The sequence below is a fragment of the Antennarius striatus genome, chromosome 1, assembly GCF_040054535.1.
Source record: "Antennarius striatus isolate MH-2024 chromosome 1, ASM4005453v1, whole genome shotgun sequence".
Taxonomy (NCBI): Eukaryota; Metazoa; Chordata; class Actinopteri; order Lophiiformes; family Antennariidae; genus Antennarius; species Antennarius striatus.
Genome location: NC_090776.1, coordinates 9,312,570 through 9,334,531, shown reverse-complemented (window position 1 = coordinate 9,334,531; position 21,962 = coordinate 9,312,570). Strand labels below are relative to the sequence as shown.

Here is a 21,962-nt window from a genome sequence, read left to right as displayed (position 1 = left end):
TGAAATGTGAAGAGTTTTTGGAGAGTTTGTTCTTGCTTTTTCAGATAACCTACGTTACATTTAGAATTTTTGTTTCTCTGTACTTTTTTGCAGAAAGTAAGTTTTTACTGTTTTATCCACAAGCAGCTTTCCTTTTCTCCTGTCGGTGCATAATGCCCCCCCTTTCTCTCACCTCCGCCCAGCATCTCCTTGTGCAGCGCTGTGAAGCAGGGCAGTTTGAGGACACGGGCTGAGATGTCAGTCCAGAGTCCCACGGCGCAGAGTGGTGACTCACCGCCCCCCTCCCCTAGAGGCGTGATGTCCAAGCAGGCCACCTCATGCTCCATCTCTGTGGTGCTACGGGAGGAGGAGAGTGCGTGGGAAAGTCAAGAGCAAACTTTCCTACGTGAAAGTAGCTGTACGCCACTGGTTTTGACACATACAGAGGCACAAGATGGCTGGTGGCATAAATGTGTTAGTGACAATGAGTGAATTGTAGCTGATTTGTCTCCCCGTGAGAACCGCAGTTGAGATGTTGTTGCTATCTGAAGAGCGAAGCTGCGAGTTCACGCTGTCTCAAGTCACCAGATGACTGAAAATGTCTGGGGAGATAAACTGGTTTGTAGACAGATGAGCAGACGGTCGATTCACCAATGGATCAGAGGCGCTCTGTGACAGCTTAATCAACCAATCACATTTACAACACCGTGGCTAATAGTTTTAGAATTAAAATTAAAATGAAGAAGCAAAGCCTCTGTCACACCACAATGACTCGAGCAAAACAGTCAATGCTTGGACGCTAAACAGGTGGTTAAACAGGCATACAATTTATTTGTGAGTCTATGTTCTTGCTAAAGATAGACAAGAATATAACGAATTGGCCCAAATATAAGACGGTGTTTTTTACATTGAAATAACACTGAAAAAGTGGGGGTCGTCTTACATTCGGGGTCTAGACATTATACCCATTCACAACTCTAGATGGCGCCAGATATCTTTAAAGCTAATGCTGAACTGATCTCCCCAGGCCAAAGTGAACCCCTGTCACGAAGAAGAAAAATAAAAATAGCGGTAAGAAAGAAAAGAGAAGAAAATAAGACAAGAGATAACAGAAAATGGAGAAACGTAGCGACAATCTGGGGAAAAGTGGGTCGAAGATCGGCCAGGTTAATTAGGTGTTCAAAAAGTCTTTTTTCAAACTTGAGTCGTGAAAAAGAGGGGGTCGTCTTATAATCAGGGTCGTCTTATATTCGGGCCAATACGGTATATTCTATTTCCATCATCAGTTTAATGTCATCATCATTTAAATGAGACAACATATTGAATACTGTGAAATGATAAAAAATAGATCAAGAAGCTATTCTTTCACGTATCTCCCTATTTAAGGATATCAGATCATTGCTGCAGTTTAAATATGATTCAAAGAGCTAAAATTATAAAAATTTATATGGCAAAAGATTCATTTCTTCGTAAAAGCAACTTCCATCAATGCGAGAAAAAAAGCCCACTCAATTATGCAAAATATTGTGAAAGGATGATCTATGTACAGCACGTGGAGTACAGAACAGCCTTTCAGGCATACAAGCACCTTTAAAACAACTCTGACTATCTAGTGTATCCAGAATTCTGGCAGTCACACAGAAAACCAGCTTTTTATTGATGGAGGACAAACACAGCTCAGGTGACAAACTTCACTGTGTCTCCTTCACTGCTCCATCATTTAGCAGCACTCTCAGGGCTGCACACACACACTTGGTGCATCAAGCAGCCCTGGTGGCCACTCATACAAGCTGTGTCTTGCTAGAAAAAAGAAAAAAAAGCTTTGTGTATACCCTCCATCTTTTTTTTTTTTTTTTGCACTACTCCAAGAAATAGCTCAAAGCAGCCCCACTGAAAACCTGGCACAAAGACAGCCAGAGGGTAGACGGCAACAGCAGTGATGATGATGACATCACCCCACAAACCACCGTAAAACAAATTCATCAGTAGGTGACATATGCTGCATTCCTCTGGGAATCCTGGGGTGTTTGTCACTATGGCTAAATACTATGGAGGAGGTGACCAGCCCTCACAGTCATTTTACATCTTTTTCAGAGATAGATTTGTTCAAAAATCTTAACATTAAATGCCACAACACCTTTTTTAGAGGTCATTCATGTTTGACAGATATAATCTAGACAAAATGAATACAACACAACTCGGACTCATACAGTATATTTTCCTGCAATTGGTCACTAAATGTTGTAGCGGGCAGCTCTACTACCTTGAGTCATCTGGCAACTAAAGTTAGAAGTGACATCGAATATTTTGATGTTTTTGTTTCCTGTCAAGGAAAACAACTTGAGTTTTGAGACAACTTTTCAATACACGTCTGACTGATGAGCAGTAGCATTGTATTTCATCCTAAACAACACATTCATAAAGAATGCAACTAAAGGAAATCTGAGAGGCTGAGATTGGACATTTTTTTTAAAAATTACAAACTCCAAGTTGATCCAGCTTCTTGGCATCCCATTACCAAAACAGACAGACATAATGGGAGGTAAAAGACTTGTTTACATTTAGGAAATGGGCTTACTATAAGAAGAAGGTAAATACCATCCTAATATCTGGATGATAAATATGAAGCTGGAGCTACCATCCAATTAGTAGAAAGACTAAACAGAAACAGCTAGCCTAACACTTTCCAAAGCCCACTTCTATCTACCAGCACATCTACGAATAACATATCAAATCCTAGTTGTTTAACAAAGTCGATTTTCAGTCCTATCACCAAACCAACCTACTCGTCTTATAAAAATCTCACCAACAGAGAAACCAAATGTATCTACAAAAAATGCGACAAAAAACACACATCTGGGATTTTGTGTTCCATAGTTACTGAAATGCATTCATTTGAGAAAGTCGTCCCAGGACATCTCCACACCTCCCGGATTCAGTAAAAAACGATTTATAGACGAGGTTATGTAAATTTTACAAACAATATGCTCTGGGTTACTGCACAAACATGGTCGAAGTAAAGAATAATAAGATGGAAACAAAGTCAAACATTGTCTGTAAACTGACAACAGGTCGATTATGAGTGGCTGTGAGTATCTGTCCTACCTGATCTGTTTGAGCTCTCCAACCAGGATCTGCAGGTAGAAGAGAGCCCTCCCCACAGCAAGCACCACCTGAGTGTGATTGCAGGCGGCCACGCTGATGTTCCTGCCCTGCGGTTCCTTCCACTCACTCACTAATGCTTTGCTGTCTTGGAGCACCAGGCGCACAGAGCCTGACGTGATCTGCAGATACACAGTTTTCTTTTAAACTATTACTGAACTGACAGCAAACTGAGCTAACATGTGAAGATGTATGAAAAACATTATACATTTATATATATGATTTTGCACCAGACTTTGTTTTTTTTTTTATCAATGACTAAAATTGACTAATTGGAAGTTGTTTTTCCACAGGTTTGTATTTTCCAAAATCAGACTTTGATTAGCCAATTTTTTTTTTTTTTGGTGAAGAGATAATTATTTTGCTTTTAATCCACTTGAGCAATTTTATTTCACTACAATTACCAGATCCTTTAGTCCCAAGGGGAAAAAAAGCATTTTGAGCTTACAGAGGAGACTTTGAACAGAAGAAAGAGTGAAGACCATGCAGCAATTTTTCTTGCTATAAAACATTAAAATGGTATAATCTATTAATGGAGAATATCGCAGTTTATCACAACAAAAACGAGAAAAGGACAGATGCAGATTAATTGTTTAATCACTAAAACTCTCTTCTTGCAAATCATCAAAATATGACATTTGCACCACCAAGTCTTAAGTCAAAACACAGTAATAACAAATAACTGGGGCTTCACTTTGTTAAAACAAGGCTAGATCTACAAGCACAACAGTGAGGCGTTACTTGAGCACAGTGGTGCTTGAAGCCCAACATGCTCACAATAAATCCTTTTTAACAGCCTGTTCAAAGCAGGCCTAGTGTAGCGTTCACTGTCTCTTGCTGTTCTATATAAAGGGGGAAAATGCAAGAAATGTTCCTCCAAGCATGACAATGTCAACTTGTTATGAGCACAACAACAATTAATTTAAGATGCATTGTATTTTTTTTTTTTCTTATTTTAGTTCTCTTTTGATCCCCCCCCTGATCTGGCTATCTCCAGTATTTGTTTACCTGGTGCTCATTTGATGTTTTTGGAGGGCAGGTACTGTACATTTGGCATGTCTGAGCTTGTTGACGGGAAATTGCCACCCGCTACTTTTTAAAGTAAGGTTAATTGGAGCAGCAAACCTCACACACACAATTGATGTGGAGGATAGAGGACCGAAATAATGAGAAAGAACAAGTTAAAAAGGTACAAAGAGCCGCAAAGTAAGGAATTCATTATCTCTTCCAAGGAGGTTCTGTTTGTTCCCAAAGCTTGTCAGTCTGGGTCTTACTACAACTTAAAAATTATGAATGGACTTTTGATTAAATGTATTATCATTATATAATTTTTGAGACACAATAATGATAAGACCACTTGCTTACAGTGTAATAATAAATAATTTACTCTACAGAATAAATATGAAAGTTCATTATTTGAAATAACCATTGTAATTATCAAAAACATTATCAAAACTTTGTATATGTATTCAATGTCAGTGCAGCTCTAAGAGAAGATATTTTCTGTCTTAAAAGACAAGCAGTGTTGTCATAGCAACCATTTGGTTGGGAATTGGTTGGAGAATTTCCTGGCAGATTTCACCCTCGTTTTAACATTGCAGGCAAAAACTTGAATTTTAAAAAAGTGTAGCACTGATCATAAACAACAGCATCGAGCTCTTCTGTAACCTTTTCTTACACAAACTTAACCTATAGCTTTTCAATCGTATATAATTTAGTTCTAGACACGAAACTAAATCTTTTAAAAGGAGAAAGGCCACATTTAATGAACACATTTTAGAATCAATTTTCACTTTACAAAAACAGGCAACAATGCTGCTTTGAATTGAGATGTACAAAAAGTTACCTAACTACAGGTAATGGTCAGTCCCCTATTGAGCATCAGTGCTAAGTCAGATAAACTACTGTATGTTCTGGTGACGGACAATGGCAGCACATGGACTTTACTCAGAAAGGAGAATGTTGTGCAAGTCATGTATACAAACCTGAATTAGTTGCTGGTGTGCCACATTTCCACAATAAAATGTCTGCTGGTTGTCCACAAATCCTGGTAGTTCAGTTTCTTCGACTTCCTCTCCACTCAGCATCAACACTCTGGGGGGGAAATTTAATTTTAATATAGATTTTAAAACATTCAAAATTGGCTATACGTTCATCTGTTGTATTGGACAGATGACACCCACCGTGTTTGACCAACAAAAGACAGCACCAACATGTCATCGGTCTCTCTGCCGGCCTCAGAGCGAAGTGGCCATAAACCTTGAAGAGAATTCAAAAGATGCTTTAAGAAGAAAAAGTTACATCTGCAGCAATCTGAATATGAGAAATACAATACAAAGTCATTATCCAAACCGGTCTTTTCCGAGGTCAAACATCTGTCAAACATTAACACATTGAAAGATGTGCAGGTAGCTCACAGGGAGCCATTTATTGGGTGAGTGAATAATTGCCTCACATCAAGTGGCCAGAGGAAGGAGGCAGCAGCTGGGACTTTAGGGCAGAGATGGTCGATAAACAGCTGACGCCTAACAAGTGCAAACAGAACTTAGCTGCCCTTTGTGTCTCATTTAAGCATCAGAAATTAGTCTTGGGAAAGGAACCTAATTTTCTGAGATTAAGAGGTGTCAGGTGCCAGTTTAAAACCTGATGGGATTCCTTGACTTGAGAGCTGACTATAGCAGACGTTGTCTGCGTTGTCTGGTTTGTTAAATGACAATAAATGTTTCCAACCTAACCACAGTGATGCTCCTATTCTTTTGAAAGTCCCGAGGAGAGACCTATGACATCTGAGCCATCTGCTAACACTCGACATGTTGTGTCTGAGTGAGCAGCAGCTGGTGTGTTGGCGAGGCCAGAAGAAGATGCACGCTGAGGGGGTTCCATTGTCAAGTCACTGAAGTATTAACGTGAAAGGACGGTGGTTGAAGAAACAAAGATACATGCGCTCGCACACACACACACGCACACACACATATACAGACCTTTAATTCCTGGCAGGTCAATGCTGGCATGCTCATGAATACCAATGCCGTTGCGAATAATCCGAAGAGAGCCCTCTTTGAACGCACCTGAACATGTCACCAGCTGAGAGAAACAAAGAAGAAAAAGAACAAAGAAAGATTTCTTTTCACTCTTATTTATCAAGGTTAAGATCATCTTTAATTCTGTTACATTTACTCTTTTCTTGTGAACATCTTTTCATCTTTTGTTACTTCCTTTTTTTTCACACCTGGGTCTCATTATGTATTTTTAAATGTCATTTCAAACAGGGCTGCTAAATATCATCTCAGAAAAAAAATTGGAAATTAGTGTCAAAGCAGCAGCAGGTACAGTCGTGTAGGATTTGTAAATCACTTTAGAGTAGAGCTTTGCTGAAATTGTCACTTTCAAATATGACAACACTGTGAAGAAATCCCGACAGTAAATTATTCTGGTGTGTGTACAGACTGACTGGAGAGCATCATCATCCAGTCATGGTCCACTAACAGGATTAATGGCTGTATAATCTCAGCCCCAACCACCTGCCACACAGCAGCTTCATCCTAATGCAAATAACCATTGTGAATCTGGCCTACCTTACTCCCCCGAGCATGTTCTCAAATGCCCTCACACATTCAACAAAGATCTCCAGAGACCGACTCAATCCTGACAACATGCACATGATATATTATGTTTGTGTTTCTGTTATTCACGCAGGGTTTATTTCTCATAAAACCAATGAGGCTGGTTGCACTTCTGTGTGTACAATGATTTAATCTTCAGCTTTGACTGTGAGATGTCACGCATCAACCCTCCACTGTTTTAACCATCTTGCATTGTGTGTGAGGTAATTACACCAATCAAATGCTCTGTGGATTAACAGCATAAGGGGAAATAAAACAATCACCATTGTATTTCATTCTTGGCCTCGGCAAACTGAAGTGAGTCTGAGTGTGTGTGAATGAAGACAAGCTATTGGGTTGTTGGTGTGCACCATGAGCAGCTCCATGCTCTACTGGACTGTTGCCCCTGGAGCCTCACCACCACTCCTGAAGCCTGAAATCACTGCCTGCCAACAAAACCTTTTGAACTGCATCATTCTTGTTAATTCACTCTTTCATATTTATGTGTCACCGTTATTTGATGAAAACAAGGACAAATGTTCAAATTGAATACTAAATATTGTCAAACCATTACATTGTGAAATTATGTGAAAAAAACAGATTTATTCAGCATTGAATAATTCCTATTTTGATGTAATAAGAGAACACCACGTTGAATTTTATACATGAATTTAAAAACCAAAATGGTTTTGAACACACTGCACTCAACGCAATCTGTTTGACAACAGCTGAAGGTAAAAAACAAAGTGCATAGTAGACTTCAGTACTCCAGATTGTAAATGTTACGTGTAGCATTCAATTAAAGACAACCTAAGTCTTTTGTTGTCAATTTTTAAGAGTGTAAAGCATTATTATGGGATAAAACACAGCAATCTGTCTTTTACTTGTGGAAAGAGATCCAATTTGAGTTTGTGTGCCGAAGGGGATTTTAACTTTAGATGTACCTTTAGTCCAGCTAAATCATGCTTAGATTTAACTGGCATATCAGGCACACACACAGTGAACGAAAACAGAACATCAGTTTTGCTGATAAAAAAGCAAAGGAACCCATGTATTTGATGTCGGTATAATCGTCTTAATACTTGTTTCCAGCGACTTTAGCCAGTGGCAGGATGATGCTGTTGTGTTTAATGCTGCTGACAAAAAAATACTGTGATCACAACTCAACAACTTTCTGCATGAGCTAGGCTCCCTAGAGGCTGTAACAGAAGTGGGTGATCACAGACAAGATAAGAACAGTCAAAGAATCACCAAAAGTACATCCACTTCCTGTTTTCAGTTATGATCACATCATGTCTTTATCCTCTGGTGACAACCTTTTATTCTATCTAAAGGAAATGCTTTAATGTGAAACTATAATGGAACATGTTGAGCCCCAGGTCAGCATAACACTTTAAAATCCAGCAGCTACCAGTGGGTTTACTTCACAGGACAAACCTAGAACAAAGGGACAACATGTACGGGCGTCATGCTAGTCTGCTCCCATAAATAGACTTTTCCAGGTACGTCATGCTTAAGTAAAGAAAGTATCAGAATAGACATCACTTGAACCAGAGTAGTTTCCATTTTCACGCTCAACAGGATCATGAATGACATCTCTTATACAGCCATAAAAGAAGCATTGAACACATTACCATTTTTCTAAGTAAATATATCTGTAAAGGTGCTCCTGACATTATTTTACACCAGATGTTGGTAACATCTCATTCAACCCCACCCCCAGCAAAGAAAGTATGGTGATGTGTTCAATACCTATTTTGCCTGCTGTCTGGCTAGTTTTCCGAAGAAGAATAAGAGATAACCCCAGACCCTTCCTAAAGAGGTTAAAACATGTTCAACTCTAAGTTTTGGGTGCAGTATTTTTTTTCTGGGTCAATATGTGTTCTTACTGGTTCTTACCTGACCCTGGCCTTGTCTCTCCAGGTCGACGACACACATGTCCACTATGGGACCCAGATTGGTGAACGTCTCCATCACAGCCACATAGGAGCCCTGTTCATTGCTGTCTACATTAAGCTGTGAAAACAAATGGCACACTCTTTACAAATCAGCAACATAAAAACCACATTAATTTAATTTATTAAAGACCATCAAGATTAATGACAGTTGGTTTGGCTTTCTATTTGGTTCTATTGTTTTTTGTTAAATTTGTTGAAAATAGATCAAAAATTCCAAGAACCATTAATAAACTAATGCTCTAAAAAAGGCAGAGAAATAACTGAATATTCAAAGTTTCGGTTTAAAACACATTCAACAAATCTAACATTGAACATATTTACTGTAGAAAGTGGAAAACAGCCTTAAACTACTTACCTTTACTAGCTGGGAGTCGCCCAGCCTGGAACCAACAAAGACCACACCATTATCCAGGTATGTCAAGCACTCAGCGATGGATGTCTGCAGAAGTCAAGGCAGAGAGACACAAAAACAGGTCATTCTCCACAGTGTTCAGTTATACTCAAACTCATGTCCCACATCACGAAAAAAAATCCTTTCTCAAAGAAAAATCAAAATCAAACTCTATAGTGTGTCCATGTTAAATTATACCAAAATGTAATAAACAAGGAGTACTTAGATAGCATACTTTAAAGACTGGCAGATTAGATGGTGGTAAATACAATCATTATTCTTTGAACAATTTTTGAAACAAAAGATCATTGAGAAGGCCTCTGCTCAGCTACTGAAACACAAACCAAGACATAACAATGGATAAGATTTAATTAATAAATATATAAATGCTCAACTGTGTTGTTTCAACTGGCAAAAAATGAAAGTGACAAAAATAGTTGGACAAAAACTTCACTTTCAGGTATTTTTGAAGCAACTTAAAGAAACAGAAATCTCTTTGACTCAGTCTGTAGATTTACAGTACAGTGTGTAAATTCTAATTTCAGAAAGATTCCTAAAAATATAATTACACACAATATGACTAAAACAGTAGGAGTTTAACAGAAACCACAGTCTAAAGTCACGCCTCAAACTTATGTATAATGAGACAAAAACAGACTCCCAGGTAACCCCTCGCCATAGATTCAGATGAAAGCTAACGCTTCAGGGCTGTGTGTGTCTGCAGACGCATGTCCTCACTGAGGCTAAACAATACAGGGTTAAAGTAAATGGCCAAAGTGACTGGGCTGTGCCATAATGTGCCTTCAGTTGAGCGTATTAATCAGACTTTTTCACTGGTCTGCATAGTCAGCTAAGACAAAGTATTCACATTGTTGACATTTTTCAAACTACAAGACAAAAATGTTAATGTCATATAGTTTGCGGTGCAGAAAACATGGCTTTAAGCAGTATGTGACCCAGAAACCAAGATAAATGTTGAACCTTGTGTGCTTTCACGCCTCTAAAATTTTGTTTTCTGTCTGATATTTTAATGAATGGTTGGTGCTGCCTGCTGACTTTGGTGACTGCTCCAAAATATAAAGTTCAGAACTATTTGAAAAGCAATCTGTCTTTAGCTCAGCAGTCTTAACCTACTTGATCGTTTCTAGATCCAGCATCGCTCAGCAGACTGGCAAGAAACCTTTCCAAACTCCTTGGCAAGTCATTAGAGAAAGGTGCCTCAAGCCAAAACTATGTGCTTTTAAAATGAGATTTAGCATTGAGTACACTACTGACATTCAGTCATTCTCTAAATCGACTTAAAAGGGATAAGTGACGGCCTGGCGTGCAAACAATGAAGAAGTGATATTATTTTTTTCTCATCTTCTGCACAAGGGTGGACTGATCCATTAGCTTCTGTCAGAGCCATAAACCATTAGACAGTCAACTGCAACAAAAGGTGTACAGAGAGGAGTAGGCAGCAGGAGGAAAAGCAACAAGCAGCAGGAAGGGTAGAGAAACAGTTAAAAGGGTCCACCGGCCAATGGAATGGAAGGTGGACAGAGAGGAACACATAGAAGACAAAAGAGAAGAGCACCTCTCCCAGCAGCTCCACATGCAGGTCTTTGAGCACCACTGTTCCGTCCATCAGCTCCTCCTTCTCCAGCAGCAGCATGAACAGACGGCCCTCCATGTCCCCAAGCAGGTAGCGCGAGCCGTTGGGGTCGACTCGGTTGTGACAGACAATGGTGCTTTGCTGCAAATCAGAGAGCCACAGAAACAAATCAATACAATGCTCACAGTAGTGGTAAATACAGAAAAGGAACAGGAAAAAAAGTCTTTTTCTCATGTGTTACATCAGTACCACACAAGCGCATGAAAGTAGAGCCAGAATGTGACATGAGTAAAGGTTTGTGATTGAACTCCACCACTTTTGCAGCAATTCTGTTCCATATTTGAAAATCTACAATTTACAAACATAATGTGACAAAAAGATGTGTTAATAGTGTTTTAATAAACTAAACATTCTTTTAACATCACAAAAAGATAGTTGACTATGAATTCCTGAAGGTAGTATGACCAAAAATATGTCTGACCGGGAAATATTCAATGCTCTCCGATGGGCAAATTATGCAAAAGGTAAAAGGAATGATATATTTGTATTTCTATACAGTGGTGTCTTGTTAATTAGGGAACACTGTGAAAGGTGAACCTTGCTGTAGCGAGGGACCACCGTACTAAATTATCAGCTTATATATATGGTACCTATAATAACATATTAAATTTTTTAGGAGCCTTTCTTGACACCAAGCTTCCCTACATATGATGTGTGTGATTAGCTGACAACTGTATCGGCTAGGCTGTGAAACATAAGCTCTGATTATAATTACAGGGTATCTAAGTTCTGCAACCTGTTTTTATACTTCTTCCACTCCCTACTTGAATAAAACCTTTTGGACACAATATGACCCAAGTTGCACTGCGCAACAATAAAACTTGTTTGAAAAGAAAAAAGGAAAACTGCCATGAGCTTTACACTGAAGATGAGCAGAGACAATGTCTCCTGTCTCCACCATAAATTCTCAATAAGCTGTCTGGAAAAGCAGACATCTTTGGAATTGGCATGGAAATCACGTACTGTGACTGAGCTTGCTCTACTTTTCTTTAAACTAAAGGCATTGTTATTGTCACTGTCTACTGTACAAGTCCACTCAATTTCTCACTTGATCGAGCCTTTACAAAATTTATTTTCACAATCCTGCTGCCTGTGGTCTGTCAAGAATTGTAGAACCACTTTTACGTCCCCAAGTCCTTTAGCATCCCTGTCAAATGAATGACACAAAATTAGCTTGTTACATTCCACTGCCCCACGGCCTTTAGATCATTACTGAAGCTAAAGGCCATTCAGCAGACCTCCTTGGAAAGCCTTTTGTGTTTCACATTCATTTTTCACTCCTGTGCTTTGGGGTGACTGTTTATTAATTAGCTTCCAAAAACTGTAGTTATACATCAAAAGACATTCGTCTGTGTTTTCAAGAAATTGCTGACAACAGCCCCTGTGAAGACTAATGTTAGAGGTCAGAAAAATCAAAAACAATACTTATATATAATAATTATATATAATAAATAATGTGGTCTCATTAGTCTCATCGCAATAACAGATGCTCCACCGCCTCGTCCCCCAACACATCTGCTCAGTAATGTTGGGAAATTCAACTGTAGGAGCAAAGTGAGAAAGGAGCCAGGATGTTTAAGGCTTGTCAAGACAGAACCCCTGAGCAGGACAAAGATTTGAGCTGTAGCCTGGAAGGAGACAACAACAAAACAGATGTCTTGGAAGCAACTGAAACTACACTGGAGTTTGTAATAAGATGAGGATGACTTTCGTGGTTCAGCAAAACTGCACATGGAAAACATGCATGAAAGCTTTGATTCTACTTAAGCAACACATTTTGAAATTTCATTTCTGATGCACCATTGGTAACCTTTTTCTTTCATAGACATACCACAAGTCTGCAAATGTGGATACCACCCATTACTTACACTGCAATAAAACCACTGCTGTACGAAATCCCTTTACTGAAAACTGCAGTGCAGATCTTTGTCTCCCCCCTCTGGCAAGTCTTTTTATTTATCCCCACAGTTAAACTCACCCCGATGTCCCACAACCCTGGAAGTAATCTCTTCAAATCTTGTGAACGCTTGTTATATGCTGTATCTAAATCCCTTCATTGGTTTAACTCCCATCTAGCCCAGAGAAACTAGTAATTGCAGGGTGGTGTATAGAACATCACCAGTGACCAACAGCATCCATCCATTTCTCTGTTAGACAAGGCGATCACAATCATCTCGTCTACAGCCGCTTATCCACCTTGCAGATCACAAATCTGCTGCAGCCTATCTAAGCTGGCTACAGGCGAGAGCCGGGTTACACCCCGGATGAGACGCCAACTCATATTCACACTTATGAACAATTTGTTATGACCAGTTCACATACGCTGCATGGTTTTGGAGGTGGGATAAAGCCAGAGACCCAGAGAGAACATACAAACTCTGCACTAAGAGAATCTAATCGAACCTTCTTGCAACAGCACTATCCACTATGCCTACGAGCCTCTAGGCCAAAAATAGTTATTCAGAAAACACTAATACAAATCAACTCTGAGCACGAACCACAAATACATCCCCATACAGTGGGGCAACAAAGTATTTAGTCAGCCACTGATTGTGTAAGTTGTTCTCCTTAGAAAGATGACAGAGGTCTGTAAATTTCATCATAGGTACACTTCAACTATAAGAGACAAAATGAGAAGAAAAAATCCATAAAACATATTGTAGGGTTTTTTTTTAAATTATTTGTTAATTGTGGTTGAAAACAAGTATTTGGTCACCCATAAATAAGCAACTCTTCTGCCTCTCACAGATCTGATGAGTGATTCTACAGTAGGCAAGCAGGTTGCTGTGAAGAATCCAATTGTGAGAGCAATTGTAAGAAAATGGAAAACATGCAAGACCATTGATAATCTCCCTCGATCTGGAGCCTCATGCAAGATCTCATCCCGTGGGGTCAAATTGATCATGAGAACGGTGAGCAGAAATCCAACAATTACATAGAGGAACCAGATGAATGACCCACAGAGCTGGGACCAAAATAACAAAGGCTACCATCAGTAACACACTACACTGAGAGAGAATCAGATCCTGCAGCATCAGGGGTTTCCCCTTGGTAAGCCAGAGCATGTCCAGGCCCGTCTGAACTGTGCCAGGAAGCACATACGTGTATGATCCAGAGAAGGATTAGAAGAATATTAGGTGGTAAGATGAACCCAACATAGAACTTTTTGCTAAAAACTCAACTGCTCGTGCTTGGAAGAAGAATGCTGAGTAGCATCCCAAGAACACCATACCTACTGCGAATCATAAGGGTGGAAACATCGTGCTTTGTAGCTGCTGTTCTGCAGAGCTGACAGGATAACTGATACCTGTGAAGGGACCAATGAACGGGGCCATGTATTGTGAGATTTGAGGGCAAAACCTTCTATCATCAGTGAGAGCATTGAAGACGGAACGTAACTGTGACTTCCCACATGACAATGCTCCCAAACATACCACTTGGAGTGGCTCCGATAAAAGAATGTCAAGGCCCTGGAGTGACCTGGCCAGTCTCCAGACCTCAAACCCATAGAAATTTGTGTAGGACGTTGGATGTCTGTGTTTCCCAGTGATGGTCCCAAAACAACATACCAGCTACGGTTTGCTCAAACCTGTTGAACACTCACAGGATATGTTTCACCCCAGTCATTGCCAACAAAGGTTATGTTACAAAGTATGGAGTAGAATTTCTGTTACTGACGAAATACTTATTTTCCAACATGACTTACAAATTAATTCTTTAACAATCCTACAATGTGATTTCCTGGATTATTTTTTTTTACTCATTTTGTCTCTCACAGTTAAAGTGTACATATGTTGAAAATTACAGACCTCTCTCATCTTTCTAAGGAGGAGAATTTACACAATCAGTGACTAATAAATATGTTTTTGCCAAACAGTAGAAGAATGTTCAATGTTGACGACATGGTAAATAATCTCCACGAATACATGTGTTCTTCCCCAAATGCACAAGGCAGCAAAAACCATCGTGACACATGACATAAGATGCTTTAATTATAGAGGTACACGCTAATATGAGAGCAGAAAAGCATTATAATTGATGACTATACTTTTTTTTATTTTAATTCATTATATAAAAGAATCATGGATTGGGGACTTTATTTCTAACCATAAAAAATTTGTTTAATTTGTTTTAGCTTCAGCCGCCTCTATCCACTGAACATGAACGTAATGTAGCCTAACGCTAAATGATCACAGCCTGATGCTTATGACTGCAATGATGCATCACGAAACCTCCTCCCATAGACAATGATGTAAATGATGTATGCCTATGAACATTATATCAACTCTACAAATCACTTTGCTTTTCTCTGTAACTTTATTTCAGGGGCTGTTGGTGAAGCAGCGCCTAATGCATTTACATTAAGAAAATGTTCACTGCTGAAACAAACTGGCGTCACAATACCAGCAAGATGCTGTCTATTGAATGAAGATCATGAATTTTGTGCAAAGATTTACATAAGAGGGGAAATAATTTCTGGCTTCTGCTTTGAGTCACAAATATGACAGGAAAAGCACAGAACAATATAATTGCACTGTGAAAATAACATGACTCAGAGTGTTACCACACACTATGTGAATTAATGTTGCACTACATAAAATAAATGTTTGACTTTTCAATGAAATGGATACCAAAAACAGGGACATCTGTGCATGGAATCTGATGTCTTTACCTTGATTGTCGGAGGTGCGATGGCCAGGTACTTGTCTCCATTGTGGTAGGTGATGGACTCTTGTCCTATGATTATAGCGCCACCAAATGGCTCTGGAACTAAAATACAAGCAGTCAAAGGTTAGCGCTGAATTAATAGTTTCAAATAACTTTCATGTTCAAAGTTAAACATTTACATAGGGTAGGGTTAGGGTTATATTTTATTAGTCATTAATTACCTTTCTTATTCATCAATACAATTACTTAATCGATTTCTGTCTGATAAGCTTCCGACATGTCTCAAACTTTCCGTGAACAAGGTGCATAAAACTATTGCAAGTCAAAGAAAATTGAATTACTGCTTTTAGTGGTTTAATATGTGACATTTGAACATAAATGTGGAAGCATACAACAACGTGCAGTATAAATGTAAAGGGAGTGATGGTGTCTTAATTGGTGAATTACTGATGCTGCCTCTGGGTGTGTTTTGACATGAGCAGTTTGTTGTGTTGGTGTCAGGAAGGCCACGAGTTCTAGTGAGCGCATGTGAGTCCTTTGTCCTCCTCGTGTCTGTTAGTTGGCCTGGCAGGAATGCACTCCGATTGCAGTCAAACTGTTTGTTTACACTGGTACACTGATGGTAGCTGACTAATCATAAATTCTCATTATAAAGATAGACAACAAATTATGAGTTTCTTAAGACACTCAAAATGAGAAGTAGGTTTGGTGACAAATCTTTATTAATATTTGATCAAGACTGTGTATGATGATCTGCCTTTGATATACAGTGAGCCCTCGGAGACTTCGCGCATCAAAACTCACGACTTCACCTCATTGCAGATTTTGGTAAGCAGTCAATGATACCATACGCGCATTCTATTGGCTGACGGCTTCCGGAAGTACGCTTTGTCCCTTGAGTCTCAGAGTTTCTTGAGACAAAAAACTGCTTTAAACAGTCGATAAGAGTGTGGGAAAAGGTAATACAAATAGAAGGTGGTTTAATATCAGTATGAAGAGGGTTCATAAACGTTTAAATTACCGTAAATAGTAAGATAAATAGTTAGTCGCTCTATCGCGGAATTCATTAATCGCGTGTGGTTCCTGGAACACATTAACCACAAGTAACGAAGGCGCACTGCATTTCTCAAACCTTTCTGAGTGAATGACACGTGTATGTTTTGGTATGAGATGCAGGTTCTCTTCTGTGATAGCTGGTGATGACGAATGTAAACATTAAAACTACCTGCTTATCCTTGACTAACAGGCAGAATTTATCATTTGCATGTGTCCTTTAAATGTTAAGGGAATAATAAAAAAAACAAATACTAAAATATTGACATATACTTTCAGTAATCAGATAACATAAGCTGTAATCACCTGGGATGACCATAGATGCCTCAGCCTCCACATTCTCCTGTTTCCAGGGGCCCTTATTGAACTCTTTCTCTCTCAGAGAAACCTCATAGGTCTTCACATGGCGGCCCTGAGGGTCCTACGATACACAGTAGAACGCTGAAACATTTTCACAGGAAGTCTTAACACACACACACACACGCACACGCGCGCACGCACACACACACACACACACAAATCATATTATCATACCTGGTAGATGAAGCAGACTGTTGGAGCCTGGCAGCCGTACAGGAAGTGAACATCGATGACCTGCAGTTCTTCCAGCCTGATGTTGAATGCCTTGAGCTCACGATTGTCCCGATCCAATGGGATCACTTTGAATAAACCATCATACAGCCGCAGACCAATCATACGACATTCCGGATCAACAATTCCAATAATGCCTGTTTCTGACGGACGGCCAATACGATCCTAAAACAAACAAAAGGATAAAACATTTGGTTTGGAGAAACGTAAACCTGGCATCACACATCAGACTAGTGTGTTTCTCAGAAAGCTGTAAAAAACGATCTCACTCAGTTCAAGAAACCTAAAGAAAACACTTTAGCTGTCTCACTCACCTGGACATTTCCATGGGCACGGGTGATGATGTCAATGCTATCACCGTTCTGTTTGTACTCTAGGATGCAGGCGTTGTACTTGGATGTAAGAATGAACAGTAAGTCTTTGCTCTCACCCTGAACAAAAGAAAACAAAGACAGTGGACTGATCACGGACCCATCACTCAGAGGATGGCTCCCAAGTAAATTCAACTCATCAGCAATTTACTATCACCAGATTACCGTAAGTGGAATTCACAAGTCCATGAATCCATTATGTACTCCATACCATGTCTCCTACTAGGAACAGTTTTCTAAAATATCTTAGCAAAGACTTATTTTTTAATATATTACACAATATTACAAAAGGCACCAGTAAGCACCCATTTTGTTACATTCCATTAATCCTGGATATTTTCTTGCTTACATTTAACTGAGTAAAGTGTTTCCGAGATCATCTCTTAAAATTAAAATTTATATTTTTCCTACCCTCACCTATGGTCATGAGTGATGGGTCATGACCAAAAGAACGAGATCGCGGATACAAGCGGCTGAAATGGGCTTTCTCAGGCGGATAGCTGGTGTCTCCCTTAGAGATAAGGTGAGAAATATTGCTGTTCAGGAGGGGCTCAAAGTAGAGCCGCTGCTCCTTAGCGTGGAAAGGAGTCAGTTGAGGTGGTTTGGGCATCTGGTGCGAATGCCTCCGGGGCGCCTCCCTAGGGAGGTGTTTCTGGCACGTCCAGCTGGGAGGAGACCTCGGGGCAGACCCAGGACCAGGTGGACGGATTACATCTCAACACTGGCCTGGGAACGCCTTGGGATCCCCCAGTCAGAGCTGGTGGATGTGGCCGGGGAAAGGGGAGTTTGGGGCTCCCTGTTGAAGCTGCTGCCCCTGCGACCCGACTACGGATAAGAGGTGGAAGATGGATGGATTACACAATATTACAAAAGGCACCTGTTAGCGCCCCTTTTTTTACATTCCATTAATCCTGGATATTTTCTTTCTACATTTAACTGAATAAAGTGTTTCAGCGATCCCTTAAAATTAAAATATACAGTATATTTTTCCCTCTCATAAATGATCTACCTGACAACATGAGAATGAGGTGTATGACATGGTAAAACAGGAAATTACCTCGATCACTGCACGTAAAACAACACATTAGAAATGAAATACTTCTTGGACAATTTAAAATTGGACAATTTTATATATGTATATTTTGTAGTACAACTAATCAGTGACCAATTCCTCAACAGCCCAGAACACAAACCTTTGGTCTGAAGAGCTCCATGACAGCAATCTTTCCATACATGCCCACCTCCTTGACGGGCCGCAGCCCTTCTGCTGTGACCACATAGATCTCCAAACGTGTGTTTTTAGCTATGAGCAGATTTAGGTCCTCAGCAGAGGTGAAGTGACCTGTCCAAGAAACAACATTTATATTCTGTTAATTACAATTATTATAATGGTGAGAATAGGTAAGGAAAAGATAGCTGAGCTCAAATGACAGACATATCAGCAATAGGGTAGAGAATAACTTAGATTACATCAATAATACAGTTTTTCTTGATCATACATGTTTTTATTTATATAGTACACAAAACAAATGGGAGTACCTGTATATCTCAATGCTGAATCAAATAGAATTAAAAGTATGATACATTAAAGGAAGCAAGACATCACAACATCATACATCCCTGTTTATTAAAAAAGTTAGGATTCTACGTAAATCATAAACACAAACAGAATGTGATTTCGAAACACAAATGCAACATTTCAAAGGCTGAAACGGAGAAAGCTTATTGGTTTCAAAAATTACAAGCTCATTTTGAATTTGATGTCAGCAAAGTGTTCAAAATAATTTGAAATAGTGACAACAAGAGAATGTTAAAGTTGGGAAATGATAAAAGAAAAGGCTTGGTGAAACAAAAACAGAAATAATGAGGTTACCTGGCAACAGATCAGTAACATGATTGGTTATAAAAGGAGCATCCACAAAGGCTGAGCCATTCTGAATCAAAGATGGGGAAGGGCTCACCACTCCATGAAGGCCAAATAGAGCACTTATCTAAGAATGCTGTTTCACAGCGTAAATTTGTAAAGAATGTATGGATTTTCTGATTTGCAAAAGAATAAGGCTCGAAATCAACGTTTAATGGCTGTGACCGTCAGGGTGTCCAAAAAACCCAAAACAAACAAAAACATTCCACTCCAAATGACAATAACATGTCTGTTCATTCCCCTGCGTCTTGAGTGATGCGAACAAAAAGGTGCAAAAATTGATGCAAAAATTATACTACTATGTGAAAGAGCATATACTTTACAAAAAACCCATTGGATTTTGTTTCACTATTTAAAAATTTTAATATGTCAACTACCTGCAAATTTTTAAAAGGTTAAATAGTATTTTAAAAAAGTCATTTTACTCAAGTACAAGAAACAAAGGAAGGTGAAACGTGTTTAATTCATTAGTCATCATAACAACAAAACAATCATTGAATAGTTGATCACAAAATGAATTGTACTTCCAAAATCTGCTTATCAATACCCGTTATATCAACTCAGTGTGTTGGGTGACTTAAGACTTCACTTTGAGCTTGAATAAACCACATGTTACTGATTCTCAAGTCAATCACGACCCAACTAAAGACGCATTCCACCATTAGCGGTGGTGTCAGACTTAAATCTAGTCTAAGGGTGTTAAGAACAAGAAGTAGACGATGCAAATATGACCAGAGATAAAGAATGGCCTTCTAATTTTAGTTAAATTAGTAATTTACTTCAGGGCGAATTCGATCTCTTTATAGATACATGTATACCTTTTTATCTATGTAATAGACATAACATTTAAAAGGACATTCAGCACCTGCATTCCATTCAACACGTCAATCTCAAGACTTACGAGCAGAATAATTAGAGAAAAGGGGGAACCCTTAGCATGACACCATCCAGGAGCTGTGAGATCAGAAGTTACAAACTGTCTGCACGTTCACGCAGTTAGCAACATGCTAATATTTATCAACAAGTCAAAGCGGGGTTTTCAGGATTAAGGCTGGGGTTACATTCTGGGATTCACTGCAGGCTTCACCGGAGCATGAGCGTTACAGCAGGAATGCTACAAACGGGAAATAGTGGTTCAAGTCGAGACTCAACACATCTATTTTGTGTTACTCAAGTATTTCACGTAGCAACACACAAGCTAGCCCCAGGCCCGTCCGGAGCTGCAGCTCTCGGCGGCGGGAGCTCGGCTAGCACCGCGCAGGTAGCAAACGTCCATCACTGCGGAACAAGAACACAGGGGCTCCTTTACCTGTGATGCAGGCGTTGACTGCCGTGGGTTTCTGGGCTGTTACCACGTAGTTGTAAGACATTTTTACAAAGAAAAAAGACAAACACCAGAGTAGTGTTTTAATCTCTCAACAGTGACAAAATCATTGATAATAAAAACGTCCCGGAAGAAGTTAGCCGAGTCGTTTTTGGAACGAACATGGCCAGAAAAGGGTAGCACTGCTGGGTTAGAGCGCCCCGCGTGGCGTGGAGGACGGTGAGGACGAGGGAACTGCATCAAGGACTAGATCCGATTTGGAGATGGTGACGGTGGAGGACCTCGATCCTTTATTTTATTTTTTTGCAATTAAGCACGTAGCATACAGATATATTTTAATGACAGTTCTTCAGTTCAACTGTGCTATCTTAGCATAATAAGTCCGTAACAACGTCAACGATGACATTCCTCCTGGGGGAGGACTTCCATCACAAAGTTCTCCCACCAGCTGAATGAATGAATGAATGACTTTTATTGCAGTTGTATATAAAAACAGGGTTCCATGGACAATCCCCAAGTTGCTTTTGTAGCAAAAGAAAAACAACCATCAAAAATAGAAACAGGGCTACTAAGAAATACAGTGCATACAATATACAGGATAAACTTTATGACTCCAATAAAGGAAAAACAGACGAACAAATATTTGAGTATCAAACATGTTTTTTCAATGTTTATCTTTGATATGGAACGGAAAATAGTCGACCTTCGTCTGTGCTCAGTTTGCAGCAGCAGCAGCACTTGGGCTTCAACAACATGGCCAGAAAGTGTTTGTAATGTACAGTACATGTATTTGTAAACATGGGTCACATACACATAAAGATATGATATCTGATGCACTCTACAAGAACGATTCCGTTTCATGGAATCAGATTGAAAACCACCAACAGTCAACTATTTCTATTATTTTTACCCTTTCCAGCACAATATCTTACTGTAGTAAAATTCACGTCTGTATAATTGATCATATCTGTGACAGGAGAAGACAAATGCGTAAAGATTTCCTTCATATTTATTTTATTCATCAGGATTTAATTAATTTACAGAAGAGGATTAAGTCTAGATGAAAAACAATAGTAGACTTCTAATTTATGTTCATTATTCTGAACATGAATTCAGTAATCTTAGAACCATTTTAGAAGTTAAAAAAAAAAGTTTTAAGTGAGGAAATAGTTTTGACCAAAAAAATTCTGACTTGTTTCCTAGAATTCCTTTTTATTCTCAGAATTCATTCTTTATTATCAGAATTCTGACTTACATCCCAGAACGAATTTTTGAAGTCAGAAAT

General features: G+C 39.2%; 1 protein-coding gene across 1 annotated transcript in view; it reads right to left on the bottom strand.

Moving 5' to 3' along the window:
- ddb1 (damage-specific DNA binding protein 1) overlaps positions 1–20,811 on the bottom strand; it is a 40,897-nt gene extending 20,086 nt beyond the window's left edge. Inside the window, exons 1-14 of the mRNA XM_068317771.1 lie at positions 20,663–20,811; positions 18,623–18,771; positions 17,373–17,489; positions 17,002–17,223; positions 16,774–16,888; positions 15,419–15,516; positions 10,669–10,827; positions 9,057–9,140; positions 8,643–8,759; positions 6,123–6,225; positions 5,325–5,400; positions 5,127–5,235; positions 3,085–3,263; positions 173–336 (exon numbers count right to left, since the gene is read on the bottom strand). Of these exons, the coding sequence (XP_068173872.1) occupies positions 173–336; positions 3,085–3,263; positions 5,127–5,235; positions 5,325–5,400; positions 6,123–6,225; positions 8,643–8,759; positions 9,057–9,140; positions 10,669–10,827; positions 15,419–15,516; positions 16,774–16,888; positions 17,002–17,223; positions 17,373–17,489; positions 18,623–18,771; positions 20,663–20,723 (1,753 nt within the window). The 5' untranslated portion in view covers positions 20,724–20,811. The remainder of the gene's footprint in view (positions 1–172; positions 337–3,084; positions 3,264–5,126; positions 5,236–5,324; positions 5,401–6,122; positions 6,226–8,642; positions 8,760–9,056; positions 9,141–10,668; positions 10,828–15,418; positions 15,517–16,773; positions 16,889–17,001; positions 17,224–17,372; positions 17,490–18,622; positions 18,772–20,662) is intronic.
- Positions 20,812–21,962: the final 1,151 nt, after the last annotated feature.